At 45.2% G+C, this 15,689-nt stretch overlaps 1 protein-coding gene across 4 annotated transcripts in view; it reads right to left on the bottom strand.

Moving 5' to 3' along the window:
* Positions 1 to 874: 874 nt before the first annotated feature.
* Positions 875 to 15,689, bottom strand: part of maml1 (mastermind-like transcriptional coactivator 1) — a 38,818-nt gene continuing 24,003 nt past the window's right edge. For 3 of the 4 annotated variants that reach the window (XM_064973971.1, XM_064973972.1, XM_064973969.1), the window contains 3 exons: positions 7,241 to 7,468; positions 6,607 to 6,742; positions 875 to 3,310 (listed from right to left, as the gene is read on the bottom strand). In XM_064973971.1, coding sequence (XP_064830043.1) covers positions 2,256 to 3,310; positions 6,607 to 6,742; positions 7,241 to 7,468 — 1,419 coding nt within the window. In that variant the 3' untranslated portion in view covers positions 875 to 2,255. The remainder of the gene's footprint in view (positions 3,311 to 6,606; positions 6,743 to 7,240; positions 7,469 to 15,689) is intronic. The other variant, XM_064973970.1, reaches the window with a different exon arrangement.

Consider the following 15,689-nt stretch of genomic DNA (forward strand, 5'->3'; position numbering starts at 1 on the left):
CTTGATTGAGTCCACATGTCGTAAACTAAATTGATTGGATGTGATTTGTAAAGGCACACACCTGTCCATAAAAGGCCCCAGTTGACAGTGCATGTCAGAGCAAAAACCAAGTCATGAGGTCGAAGGAATTGTCCGTAGAGCCCCGAGACAGGATTGTCTTGAGGCACAATGAAGGATACCGAAAAAATGCCTGCAGCATTGAAGGTCCCCAAGATCACAGTGCCCTCCATCATTATTCAATGGAATGAGTTTGGAACCACCAACTCTTTCTAGAGCTGGCCGCCCGGACAAACTGAGCAATCGGGGGAGAAGGGCCTTGGTTAGGGAGGTGACCAAGAACCCTATTTTTACTTTGTCTTTATGGGGTATTGAGTGTAGATTGAGGGGGAAAAAACAATTTAATCCATTTTCGAATAAGGCTCTAACGTAGCAAAATGTGGAAAAAGTCGAGGGGTCCAAATACACTGCATGTCTAGCTATGGTATCAGCATAGATCCTATGCCATATCAGGGATGAGTAGCCCTCAGGGGCCTGATTAGTGTCAGTCACACATTTGCCCAGCCCTAGCCATTACATCTGGTTAAACACCTTGATCTTTTGATACTTGGGAGTCAGGTGTGTGTCAACTAGGGCAAAAGTGTGTCGACTCGTCCGCCAGGCCCCCGAAGAGTGGAGCTCCCCTTTCCTGTGCTACTTGATGCAAAAATAATTACAAGGACAAGAAAACAGATGGAAGAAAGTAATCAACCATCACATCATGATTAACTGTAATGTGATAACAATGTGAATCCAATGTTGGCACCTAATATTAATACTGTAATGCTAGCTAGTTAGAATTCAAGCATGCACAAAAATACAAAGACAAAACGCAGAGTCTGTTTCTAAAGAACTATATTCACATAATACTCTTGTTTTACAGAGAACCATATTAAAAGTATAAAATACTTACAAAAATCAGCTGCAATATACATATAAAAATAAGCTATATCTTCGGCAAAAACAATAGGAAATGCATACAAAAAAATATACAAATTTACAAGTATCCCCTGACACAAACAAGGATGGAATTTAAAAAAAATCTAATATCCCAACTCAAGAGGCTGCATTTGTCAATCAAGGTTATGGCAAAAAATAATGGCTGCAATGTGTCTTAAGGCAATGATTTCCACTAACATAAAATAAAAGCTGCATGACTAAAGACAAATCTGTACATTATCTTCTCTTTTAGCTTGGTTATTGAAATTACAGTGGGCTGGATGTTTAATAAAGACGATGATTTTAGTGTGTAAACTGGTCAAACATGGTAAGGAACCTAAAGGGAGACCATTTTAGAAACATGATACAAGAATCACTCAAAAGTGTATGTGTGAGATGTGGGGACAAGGTCCCCATTTGTCACTTTACATTTGAAACCTACCTACCTACATTGGGGGTAATTGCACAACTCCAAAACAGAGAAACAGTCTGGTCTCCAAATCAAAGACTTCAGACAGTTCAACATATGGGTCCCCACTCAGCAACAAACGGACACTGGCTAACCAAACAAATATGGCCACCACAGTTGAGTTTCTTTAGCTCACCTAGTCATTGGTTTGAGAGTAGAGGAGAAATGGCACAGGTCTATTTATGAGCAGACCGTGAACAAAAACTCTTGTGTATTACCACAAACCTTTTACATAGGGGGGAATGTATTACTTGCTCACCTCTGCTACACCGAGCATGTATTTGCATTGAAGGCTGCAACTTCAAACAAAGTAGAAGAGGCTGTGTGTGTATATGTGTGTGGAGTATTCGGTTCACCCTTGAGTCAGTGGTTTAGTACTGAGCCACAGGTTCAGTAGTAGTAGTAGTAGTAGTAGTAGTAGTAGTAGTAGTAGTAGTAGTAGTAGTAGTAGTAGTAATAGTAGTAGTAGAAGAAGAGTACTCTATACGTCTTCGAGTCCTGGGAGAAAAAAATAATAATAATAAAAATAAAAAAAATACTCCAATAGGAATCACACAGGTTTTGGCCCTGCGCACCATCATTAATTCTCTTAACATTATATACAACTTGTGTACTGTATATTCACAGTACACAAAATACTGAGAATTACAGTCTCCTAGCAGTGTCAGAACAGTAACAGAATTCCATTACTAACCCTCGCTGTTCCTGCATTTCATTGGCAATTGGCTTGGAACTAATACACCAACTTTCACTCCCTCAACTTGTCGCCTGAAGTCCCAATTGTCTTTAGTGGCTCTTTGTCCTTTCAGTCTTAATCTACTGACCGGAAAAGGTGAACGATCTCATCCAGATCATCCATCCACTCCTGCGTGCTCTGTCCTTTCAGCAGAGAATCCACCAGGTCACCCTCCCCAGGGAAGCTGGGCAGACTGCTAGCCCCTGATCCAGTGTTGTAGCCAAACGGCAACTGCTGCTGCTGTTGGTTGGCAGTTCTGTTGATCTGGTAGCCCTGCTGGCTGCACTGGAGCCCCTGGCTGACCGAACGCCCCCCCTGCGGCTGACTGAAGGCCCCCAGGTCCGGTAACACCCCTTGGCCTTGGGAACCCTGCTGTTGCTGAGTCTGTTGCTGATTGGGTAAGACTTGCCCTAAGGGCTGCTCAAGGGAAACTTGGGGGTTGGCTGCAGTCCTTTGCTGGGCCTGCTGCATCATCTGTTGCTGGGCAGGGTTCATGGCGGCCATGGGCCTGCCGTTGGCATTGGCGCCGAAGGGGGTGTTGCCAACAGGCATCTTGTTGGGCATGCGGGTCTGCTGCTGCATGTGGAAGGCATTGGAGTTGACAAAGGAATTGGGCGCGAGACCGCCGTTGCTGGAAGGAGTTTGCTGGGCACCCATGGCTTGCTGCATGACCTGGTGCTGCTGCCAGGCTTGGCTCTGGGCACTCTGCATGGTGTTGGGCATGTTGCCACTGGGCATGGAGCTGGGTAGTCTGGCTAACTGCTGCTGCTGTTTCAGCAGGGCGGCGTTGGGTTGGTTTTTGAGGTGCTGCTGCTGGGCGAGCATGTTCTGTCTGTAGGAGGCGCCCATGTTGCCTACGGGCTGCCTCTGCATTGAACTTTGCTGGGAGGGGTGCATGTTCATGTTACTGTAGAGTACCTGCTGCTGTAAGGCAGAGTCCATAACGCCCCCGCAAGAGGAGAGGCTCATGTCGGCCTGGCTGGCAGCAGGGAGGGCACCAGGTGTGGGGCCACCACCTCCCTGTTGGCCCATGGTCATGCCCATCATGCCTTGTGTCTGGGGGAACATTCGCTGAGCTACGGGGGCGGGGCCCCCCAGCGAGCCAACGTTGACCATTGGCTGAGAAGAGCCTGCAGGGAGAAGCAAAAGAAGCTTTGAGTCACAATAAAACTGAAAAGTTAACCTTTGAATTATAAAAATGTGTAATCCTTATGGAATATGCCATCTTAAATAATACGCTCATTATAGAAGACCAAATCTGTTTCTCATTATTCTTAAAAAATGGCTTCATGTCTCCATCACCATTCTTTCATGAATATAGATAGCAATCGACAAGGTCAACCACATTATTTTCATGCCATTATAGAATTAAAGGAGGCAAGGAAAGCAACCATTGAGACAGCAGTTCTCTCAAAACACACGGAACAAATGGGCAAATGTATTTAGAGACGAGAGAACACGTTAGACCCTATTACTAGTTTGCCATTCAAATGATTCACCGAAAGCAACATTTGCACTTGTGAGGTTTATTTGTTTACTGTCAAACAAAGAGTTGCTCTGTGTGAGTCACATCATTTGAGTAAACCTCCCACACAACCAAACATTTCCAAAGGGTTCCTATTCAATTGAAATGGAAGTGTAAGCACTGGTATAGAGTTTGGCTGTGGCTGAGGTGTATACCTGTTCCAAAAATCACACTCTTATCCTCAACCCGGCAATTCCAAAACTCGGTCTTCGGTATCCCAAAGGATGCACATTTCGGTTTTGCCCTAACACTACAAAGCTGATTCAAATCATCAAAGCTTGATGATTAGATTATTTGAATTAGCTGGATCAGGTTCGTTACAACTGGGGTTTGATTGAAAACATACTGGAGGGTATTTTTTTTTCCCTCCAGCAACAGTTGGAGGGCCCAGGTCTGATGGGGCTGGAGGGCCCAGGTCTGATGGGCCCAGGTCTAATGGGGCTGGAGGGCCCAGGTCTAATCTCAGTCTATGGGGGTGCCACAGGGTTCAATTCTCGGGCCGACTCTTTTCTCTGTATATATCAATGATGTTGCTCTTGCTGCGGGCGATTCCCTGATCCACCTCTACGCAGACGACACCATTCTATATACTTCCGGCCCGTCCTTGGACACTGTGCTATCTAACCTCCAAACGAGCTTCAATGCCATACAACACTCCTTCCGTGGCCTCCAACTGCTCTTAAAACCTGTTAGAGATCGGGCTACTTTTTTCAACATTCTGTTAAAAATCGCGCAACATTTCAACGTCCTGCTACTCATGCCAGGAATATAGTATATGCATATGATTAGTATGAGTGCATAGAAAACACTGAAGTTTCGAGAACTGGTTCAATGGTGTCTGTGACTATAACAGAACGAGTTCCGTGGTCAAAATCGCCAGAAAACCTGGTCACTAAATCGACGGAGAAAAACAACAATCCGCCAGTCCATGTATTGTCTATTGGAAGGAAAAATACTTAAGGCTGAAAATACAGTTCCTATAGCTTCCACACGATGTCGCCAGTGTTGTGATTTCGATTCAACTAAATCGTTGGTCATCTGAGTAATAGCCACATCCGGTTGTCAAGTCCACAGCTGTAAACAATGGAACCGGAAAAGTTGGCTACGTTTCCCAAACTTGTGCCTATTGAATACAGATCGCTCCGTGATCAATTTGATCGTTTATTAATGTTTAGTAATACCTAAAGTTGGATTACAGAAGTAGTTTGAAGTGTTTCGTCAAAATTTATAGGCAACTTTTTTAATTTAAAAAAATAACGTCGCGTTTAAAAAAAAATGTGTTTTTCCTGGATCTGACAGTCTTCATAAATGGACATTTTGGGTACACAAGGACCGATTTAATCGGGAAAAAAATACCCAATTGTGATGTTTATGGGACATATAGGAGTGCCAACAAAGAATCACGTCAAAGGTAATGAATGTTTTATATTTTATTTCTGCGTTTTGTGTAGCGCCGGCTACGCTAATTCCTTTGTTTACGTCCCCTTCTGGTATTTCGGGGTGTTGCCTGCTATCAGATAATAGCTTCTCATGCTTTCGCCGAAAAGCATTTTACAAATCTGACTCGTTGGCTAGATTCACAACGAGTGTAGCTTGAATTTAGTACCCTGCATGTGAATTTTAATGAACGTTTGAGTTTTAACGAGTGCTATTAGCATTTGGCGTAGCGCATTTGCATTTATTGTTGGCAGGGGGTGTGGTTGCGTCCCGGGTGGGCCAGAGAGGATAAACGCTAGTAAAACCAAATGCATGCTTTTCAACCGTTCGCTGCCTGCACCCGCACGCCTGACTAGTATCACCACCCTGGATGATTCCGACCTTGAATATGTGGACATCTGTAAGTACCTAGGTGTCTGGCTAGACTGTAAACTCTCCTTCCAGACTTATATCAAACATCTCCAATCAAAAATCAAATCGGCTTTCTATTCTGCAACAAAGCCTCCTTCACTCACGCCGCCAAACTTACCCTAGTAAAACTGACTATACTACCGATCCTAGACTTCGACGATGTCATCTACAAAATTGCTTCCAACACTCTACTCAGCAAACTGGATGCAGTTTATCACAGTGCCATCCGTGTTGTCACTAAAGCACCTTATACCACCCACCACTGCGACCTGTATGCTCTAGTCGGCTGGCCCTCGCTATATTCGTCGCCAGACCCACTGGCTCCAGGTCATCTACAAGTCCATGTAAGGTAAAGCTCCGCCTTATCTCAGTTCACTGGTCACGATGGCAACACCCACCCGTAGCACGCGCTCCAGCAGGTGTATCTCACTGATCATCCCTAAAGCCAACACCTCATTTGGCCGCCTTTCGTTCCAGTTCTCTGCTGCCTGCGACTGGAACGAATTGCAAAAATCGCTGAAGTTGGAGACTTATCTCCCTCACCAACTTCAAACATCTGCTATCTGAGCAGCTAACCGATCGCTGCAGCTGTACATAGCCTTATCGGTAAATAGCCCACCCAATTTTACCTACCTCATCCCCATACTGTTTTTATTTATTTACTTTTCTGCTCTTTTGCACACCAATATCCCTACCTGTACATGACCATCTGATCATTTATCACTCCAGTGTTAATCTGCAAAACTGTAATTATTCGCCTACCTCCTCATGCCTTTTGCACACAATGTATATAGACTCCCTTTTTTTTCTACTGTGTTATTGACTTGTTAATTGTTTACTCCATGTGTAACTGTGTTGTCTGTTTACACTGCTATGCTTTATCTTGGCCAGGTCGCAGTTGCAAATGAGAATTTGTTCTCAACGAGCCTACCTGGTTAAATAAAGGTGAAATAAAAAATAAAATAAAATAATGGGGCTGGAGGGCCCAGGTCTAATGGGGCTGGAGGGCCCATGCATTAGGGGTAAACGCTGGTGACGTGGGGTCTTATTTACCTGTAAACTGGGCAACCTGCTGCTGCTGGAAGGGGTTCTGTGCTCCAGGTTGCTGGTTCTGTTGGTCCTGGTACTGGGGAGGGGGCCGGGTCAGGTGCCTCTGGAGCTGCTGCTCCTGCTGCAGACGCTGCTTCTCCTGAAACACAGAAATCATACATAGAGAATGCACATGTCATGCATATACACATGACTGACGTTCCTCCCCATACATTCTCTTTTAGACGAATCAGAGATAAAAGCACCTACTGCGAAACTGTCATAAGCCACTTCTACAAAACAAATCTTATTGGTCACATACATGTTATATGAGGTGTAGCAAAATGCTTGTGTTCCTAGCTTCAACAATGCAGTACTATCTTACAATTCACAATACATGCAGACAAATGGCGCCCCCTTGTGTTTATGTTAGACATAGATACCATTTAGAATACTGCTTACTCAGGGCTATGCAGCACTAGCAAGTCCAGACAGGTAGCATAGACAGATCCTGTATTGACTCAGCATGCTGGTAGTCATAGGAAAAGTTGAAACCAGTTATGTGAATAAGCCACAAAGCCTGTGTTTGAATTTTTTTTACCCAAATTATTCATACTAAGTACCCAAGAACCTACAGTACATGACCCCAGGCATTTACCTGTTGGGCCATGATCTGCTGCTGCCTCTGGCCCAGTAGAAACTGTTTCTGCTGCTCCATCAGCTGCTGCTGCTGCTTCAGCGCCGCCGCCACCGCTGCCTGCCCTGACAGGTAGGCTGTGTTGCCATGGTTACTTGCCAGGCCGTTACCGGGCCCCCCCGGCTGGGGCGCCATTGCGTTGCCGGGTCCAGGGCCGTGCGTTGTGGTGGGGTATGGGTTCTGCTCCTGCTGAAGTAAAAATGGGGGAAATGTTGTGGTTATGTCCACCAGAAGAACAGGGAGGGAGTGAGTTGAGTGAGGTTAGGCTTTGGGTACAGTTAAACAAGTGGGGGGAATATCGGTCCTTTGCATTGGGGTTAAATACAATTGGATGTAAAAGCAGAGGGGAAAAGCATTAAAACCAACACTCAAACTTGACCTAAAACACTTGCCAATCAAATTTATTGATGAAGAACGTGGTTGTGTAACTTCAGTTTGAAAGTTCATGGCCTCAAATAAGTGCTTCACTTCACCAGCTGTTAGTACCACAGTTCCATATTTTTCAGTGGGTTGTTCCAACTCAAAAGGTACAAGAGGATTGACCCCCACCGTCTCAGACTGTTCTGAAACAGTTTCTGTTTGAAACAGATACGATTACCATTCGTGAAACATTATTTTGTTGAAATCTAATTGATTGCCTCCATATCGTTGGGTTGTTGTTTGGCAACCCTCTACGGAGCCTCTGGCACTGTAGAGGATTGGAGCAATCCATATAGCTCACATAACCGCGGTTACATACGTAACCTTCGTTATGTTTCACTATATTGGATCACTCCAATATATTGGAATACCCCGAACAGATTTAGTTGGTGCTAGAGGGACCTGGCACATGGTGTACAAGCCCCGCTGCCGGCTTCTGATGGCCTGTCAGCCCCGCTCACGGTGTTGAACAGTGCCGGCATCGTCCCCTATGAACAGTCTATCACAGGGAACAGCTGCCGTCACCATCGACGCTATCAACCTCCTGAAAAAGGGCATTCGCCCTCCGTTCAAGGTGGTCCCAGCGGTCCTACTCCTGCCTCCGTACAGGACTGGCAGCAGATGGGCTCTGCCTGTGGTGCCCCCAGCCATGCTTCCTGGGAAGGGTACTGGGCCCAGTAGAGGGACTTACAGATCACTGACGCACCACTCCCGAGGGAGGGAGCTCGTCCCCAGGCTGAGCCCGAGCCTGGCTGACCCACTCGCGCATGACCAACAATCGCACCAGATTGGAGGCCACACAACACCACACAAAATAGGTAGGGCGCTCCACCACCCTTTGTGTGGATCAAACCAAGGCAGTGCATACATATGGTATGGGGAACCCCAGGGGGATGCCACCATCACACCGGTCACAAACGGAAGCCATAAACTCAGCCAAGCCAACAAGGCCACGGAGCAGGGGAACGACGCCCTGAGAGAGCTTATGTCGTGACCCGCTTGAAGGAATAGGAAGCCGGTGAGGGATAAATTACCCAGTAGCTGTGAAAAAGAACAGGGAAGGCAGAAAAAAAAAACAGCAACCAGGTAATGGATTGGATTCATTTTTTGTTTTTTTTTGCCAACTGCAATATTACCTAGCCGGTTTAATATCCAAGCAGTAAAAGCAGCACTTGCCAGTAGGCAAGTTGTGTAAGGTAAATTACAGTTTGTGGCAACAAGAGCCACCATACTAATTGATGCACACAAAGTAGTAGTGTAACGTTAACGAAACACAAGTATTCGACAAACCACGGGCGGAAGATACAGATCAACCGCACGCAGCGGGTGGCGCACTCAAGAGGCGGGGCTGGACATGTAACCAGCTGCTCCAGGCTGAAAACAGCCAGGGAGTATACTTCCACGCAAGATATTACACTTAGCAGTGACTAAGCAAACTTCAGAAAGTTTGTACCTCAAACCATACGGACGTCCGCCGAGAAAATGTAAGAACGTGTGAAGCTGCCATAGGGTCTATACATAGGGGCCGACTCCAGCCGTGACACAGGTGTACACGGGAGTCAATCTGTAAATCCTCACCTCGGACGTATCCCTCCATCGCGGAGTGGAAAAAATATTGGAGTGATCCAAAATAGTGAAGCATAACAGACAGGGTTGGCTTAGATTGTTGACTGCAGGTAAGCCATATTTAGTCTCCAATATTTGTTGAAAATATAGAATCAATTTGCACAATGAGCTTGTCTCAAACAAGTCAGTTGTTGATAGTTATCGAATTTTAGCAGAATTTGTATCGAGATTAAATCAGTTAAAAACAAGACATTGTCTCAAGTACAAGATGAAATGATCCACTTACAAGAAACTACCATGTGGGGAATTGTAATTCTAGCTAGCAATCTGTCCATCCATATTGTTATCCAGGTTGGCACCAACAATGTTAGGATGAAACAGTCAGAGGTCACCAAGCGCAACATAGCTTCAGAGTGTAAATCAGCTTGAAAGATGTCGGCATCGAGTAATTGTCTCTGGCCTCCTCCCAGTTTGGGGGGGTGATGAGCTCTACAGCAGAGTCTCACAACTCAATCGCTGGTTGAAAACTGTTTTCTGCCCCTCCCAAAAGATAGAATTTGTAGATAATTGGCTCGCTTTCTGGGACTCACCCACAAACAGGACCTGGCCTGTTGAGGAGTGACGGACTCCATCCTAGCTGGAGGGGGGCGCTCATCTTATCTACGAACATAGACAGGGCTAACTCCTCTAGCTACACAATGAAATAGGGTGCAGGCCAGACAGCAGGCTGTCAGCCACCCTGCCAGCTTAGTGGAGTCTGCCACTAGCACAGTCCGTGTAGTCAACTCAGCTATCCAAATTGAGACCGTGTATGTGCCTCAATCTAGGTTGGGCAAAACTAAACATGGCGGTATTCACTTTAGCAATCTCACTGGAATAATGACCACCTCCATTCCTGTCATTATTGAAAGAGATTGTGATCTCACATCTCAAAATAGGGCTACTTAATGTTAGATCACCCACTACCAGGCCAGCTATAGTCAATTAACTAATCACTGATCATTTATTTTATTTCACCTTTATTTAACCAGGTAGGCTAGTTGAGAACAAGTTCTCATTTGCAACTGCTACCTGGCCAAGATAAAGCATAGCAGTGTGAACAGACAACACAGAGTTACACATGGAGTAAACAATTAACAAGTCAGTAACATAGTAGGAAAAAAAAAATCGATATACATTGTGTGCTAAAGGCATGAGGTAGGCAATAAATAGACCATAGGAGTGAATAATTACAATTTAGCAGATTAACACTGGTGTGATAAATGATCAGATGAACATGTGCAGGTAGAGACACTGGTGTGCAAAAGAGCAGAAATGTAAATAAAATAAAAACAGTATGGAGATGAGGTAGGTAAATTGGGTGGGCTATATACTGATGGACTATGTACAGCGATCGGTTAGCTGCTCAAATAGCAGATGTTTAAAGTTGGTGAGGGAGATAAAAGTCTCCAACTTCAGAGATTTTTGCAATTCGTTCCAGTCGCAGGCAGCAGAGAACTGGAACGAAAGGCGGCCAAATGAGGTGTTGGCTTTAGGGATGATCAGTGGGATACACCTGCTGGAGCGCGTGCTACGGGTGGGTGTTGCCATCGTGACCAGTGAACTGAGATAAGGCGGAGCTTTACCTTACATGGACTTGTAGATGACCTGGAGCCAGTGGGTCTGGCGACGAATATGTAGCGAGGGCCAGCCGACGAGAGCATACAGGTCGCAGTGGTGGGTGGTATAAGGTGCTTTCGTAACAAAACGGATGGCACTGTGATAAACTGCATCCAGTTTGCTGAGTAGAGTATTAGAAGCTATTTTGTAGATGATATTGCCAAAGTCTAGGATCGGTAGGAAAGTCAGAATTACTAGGGTAAGTTTTGCGGCGTGAGTGAAGGAGGCTTTTTTGCGAAATAGAAAGCCGACTCTAGATTTGATTTTGGATAGTAGATGTTTGATATGAGTCTGGAAGGAGAGTTTGCCGTCTTGCCAGACACCTACAGTGCCTTGCAAAAGTATTCGGCCCCCTTGAACTTTGCGAACTTTTGCCACATTTCAGGCTTCAAACATAAAGATATAAAACTATTTTTTTGTGAAGAATCAACAACAAGTGGGACACAATCATGAAGTGGAACGACATTTATTGGATATTTCAAACTTTTTTAACAAATCAAAAACTGAAAAATTGGGCGTGCAAAATTATTCAGCCCCTTTACTTTCAGTGCAGCAAACTCTCTCCAGAAGTTCAGTGAGGATCTCTGAATGATCCAATGTTGACCTAAATGACTAATGATGATAATTACAATCCACCTGTGTGTAATCAAGTCTCCCCATAAATGCACCTGCACTGTGATAGTCTCAGAGATCCGTTAAAAGCGCAGAGAGCATCATGAAGAACAAGGAACACACCAGGCAGGTCCGAGATACTGTTGTGAAGTGTAAAGCCGGATTTGGATACAAAAAGATTTCCCAAGCTTTAAACATCCCAAAGAGCACTGTGCAAGCGATAATATTGAAATGGAAGGAGTATCAGACCAATCTACCAAGACCTGGCCGTCCCTCTAAACTTTCAGCTCATTCAAGGAGAAGACTGATCAGAGATGCAGCAAAGAGGCCCATGATCACTCTGGATGAACTGCAGAGATCTACAGCTGAGGTGGGAGACTCTGTCCATAGGACAACAATCAGTCATATAATGCACAAATCTGGCCTTTATGGAAGAGTGGCAAGAAGAAGGCCATTTCTTAAAGATATCCATAAAAAGTGTTGTTTAAAGTTTGCCACAAGCCACCTGGGAGACACACCAAACATGTGGAAGAAGGTGCTCTGGTCAGATGAAACCAAAATTGAACTTTTTGGCAACAATGCAAAACGTTATGTTTGGCGTAAAAGCAACACAGCTCATCACTCTGTACACACCATCCCCACTGTCAAACATGGTGGTGGCAGCATCATGGTTTGGGCCTGCTTTTCTTCAGCAGAGACAGGGAAGATGTTTAAAATTGATGGGAAGATGGATGGAGCCAAATATAGGACCATTCTGGAAGAAAACCTGATGGAGTCTGTAAAAGACCTGAGACTGGGACGGAGATTTGTCTTCCAACAAGACAATGATCCAAAACATAAAGCAAAATCTACAATGGAATGGTTCAAAAATAAACATATCCAGGTGTTAGAATGGCCAAGTCAAAGTCCAGACCTGAATCCAATCGAGAATCTGTGGAAAGAACTGAAAACTGCTGTTCACAAATGCTCTCCATCCAACCTCACTGAGCTCGAGCTGTTTTGCAAGGAGGAATGGGAAAATATTTCAGTCTCTCGATGTGCAAAACTGATAGACATACCCCAAGCGACTTACAGCTGTAATCGCAGCAAAAGGTGGCGCTACAAAGTATTAACTTAAGGGGGCTGAATAATTTTGCACGCCCAATTTTTCAGTTTTTGATTTGTTAAAAAAGTTGGAAATATCCAATAAATGTCGTCCCACTTGTTGTTGATTCTTCAAAAAAAAAAATACAGTTATTTATCTTTATGTTTGAAGCCTGAAATGTGGCAAAAGGTCGCAAAGTTCAAGGGGGCCGAATACTTTCGCAAGGCACTGTAGGTACCTATAGATGTCCATATATTCTAGGTCAGAACCATCCAGGGTGGTGATGCTAGTCGGGCGTGCAGGTGCAGGCAGCGAACGGTTGAAAAGCATGCATTTGATTTTACTAGCGTTTAAGAGCAGTTGGAGGCCACGGAAGGAGTGTTGTATGGCATTGAAGCTCGTTTGGAGGTTAGATAGCACAGTGTTCAAGGAAGGGCCAGAAGTAAATAGAATGGTGTCGTCTGCGTAGAGGTGGATCAGGGAATCTCCTGCACCAAGAGCAACATCATTGATATATACATAGAAAAAGAGTCGGCCCGAGAATTGAACCCTGTGGTACCCCCATAGAGACTGCCAGAGGACCGGACAACATGCCCTCCGATTTGACACACTGAACTCTGTCTGCAAAGTAGTTGGTGAACCAGGCAAGGCAGTCATTAGAAAAACCGAGGCTACGGAGTCTGCCGATAAGAATATGGTGATTGACAGAGTCGAAAGCCTTGGCCAGGTCGATGAAGACGGCTGCACAGTACTGTCTTTTATCGATGGTGGTTATGATATCGTTTAGTACCTTGAGTGTGGCTGAGGTGCACTCGTGACCGGCTCGGAAACCAGATTGCACAGCTGAGAAGGTACGGTGGGATTCGAGATGGTCAGTGACCTGTTTGTTGACTTGGCTTTCGAAGACCTTAGATAGGCAGGGCAGGATGGATATAGGTCTGTAACAGTTTGGGTCCAGGGTGTCTCCCCATTTGAAGAGGGGGATGACCGCGGCAGCTTTCCAATCCTTGGGGATCTCAGACTATATGAAAGAGAGGTTGAACAGGCTGGTAATAGGTGTTGCGACAATGGCGGCAGACAGTTTCAGAAATAGAGGGTCCAGATTGTCAAGCCCAGCTGATTTGTATGGTTCCAGGTTTTCTAGCTCTTTCAGAACATCTGCTATCTGGATTTGGGTAAAGGAGAAGCTGGGGGGGCGGAGCTGTTGGCTGAGGTTGGAGTATCCAGGCATGGCCGGCCGTTGAGAAATGCTTGTTGAAGTTTTCGATAATCATGGGTTTATCGGTGGTGACCGTGTTACCTAGCCTCAGTGCAGTGGGCAGCTGGGAGGAGGTGCTCTTGTTCTCCATGGACTTTAGTGTCCCAGAACTTTTTGGAGTTAGAGCTAGTGGATGCAAATTTCTGTCTGAAGAAGCTGGCCTTAGCTTTCCTGACTGACTGCGTGTATTGGTTCCTGACTTCCCTGAACAGTTGCATATCGCGGGGACTATTCGATGCTATTGCAGTCCGCCGCAGGATGTTTTTGTGCTGGTCGAGGTTAGTCAGGTCTGGAGTGAACCAAGGGCTATATCTGTTCTTAGTTCTGCATTTTTTGAACAGAGCATGCTTGCCTAAGATGGTGAGGAAGTTACTTTTAAAGAATGACCAGGCATCCTCAACTGACGGGATGAGGTCAATGTCCTTCCAGGATACCCGGGCCAGGTTGATTAGAAAAGTCTGCTTGCAGAAGTATTTTAGGGAGCGTTTGACAGTGATGAGGGGTGGTCGTTTGACCGCAGACCCGTAGCGGATACAGGCAATGAGGCAGTGATCGCTGAGATCCTGGTTGAAGACGGCGGAGGTGTATTTGGAGGGCAAGTTGGTCAGGATAATGTCAATTAGGGTGCCCATGTTTACAGATTTAGGGTTGTACCTGGTGGGTTCCTTGATGATTTGTGTGAGATTGAGGGCATCTAGCTTAGATTGTAGGACTGCCGGGGTGTTAAGCATATCCCAGTTTAGGTCACCTAACAGAACAAACACTGAAGCTAGATGGGGGGCAATCAATTCACAGATGGTGTCCAAGGCACAGCTGTGAGCTGAGGGGGGGTTGGTAGCAGGCGGCAACAGTAAGAAACTTATTTCTGGAGAGATTAATTTTAAAAATTAGAAATTTTGAACTGTTTGAGCATAGACCTGGAAAGTATGACAGAACTTTGCAGGCTCTCTCTGCAGTAGATTGCAACTCCTCCCCCTTTGGCAGTTCTATCTTGACGGAAAGTGTTATATTTGGGTATGGAAATCTCAGATTTTTTTGTGATTAGATGTGTGATTAGCCTGACTGAAACATGGCTTATGCCTGATGAATTTACTGTGTTAAATGAGTCCTCTGCTCCTGGTTACACTAGTGACCATATCCCCCAATCATCCTGCAAAGGCAGAGGTGTTCCAAACATTTATGACAGCAAACTTCAATTTACCCCCCAAAAATTACTTTTCATCTTTTGAGCTCCTAGTCATGCAATCTATGCAACCTACTCAATCACTTTGTATAGCTACTGTTTACAGGCTTCCTGGGCCGTATACAGCGTTCTTTAATGAGTTCCCTGAATTCCTACCTGACCTTGTAGTCATGGCTAGAGTTCGACCGATTACAAGTTTTCATAACAATCGGAAATTGGTATTTTTGGGGCGGCGTTATTTTGGGGCGGCTTTATTTAACTAGGCAAGTCAGTTAAGAACACATTCTTATTTTCAATGACGGCCTAGGAACAGTGGGTTGACTGCCTTGTTCAAGGGCAGAATGACAGATTTTCACCTTGTCAGCTCGGGGGAGCCAATCGTGCAACCTTAACTAGTCCAATGCAATAACGACCTGCCTCTTTCTCGTTGCACTCCACAAGGAGGCTGCCTGTTATGCGAATGCAGTAAGCAAAGGAAAGTTGCTCGCTAGCATTAAACTTATCTTATAAAAAACAATCATAATCACTAGTTAACTACACACGGTTGATGATATATCGGTTGCAAGTTCAAACCCCCGAGCTGACAAGGTACAAATCTGTCATTCTGCCCCTGAACAGGCAGTTAACC

Source organism: Oncorhynchus masou, chromosome 9, assembly GCF_036934945.1.
Source record: "Oncorhynchus masou masou isolate Uvic2021 chromosome 9, UVic_Omas_1.1, whole genome shotgun sequence".
Taxonomy (NCBI): domain Eukaryota; kingdom Metazoa; phylum Chordata; class Actinopteri; order Salmoniformes; family Salmonidae; genus Oncorhynchus; species Oncorhynchus masou.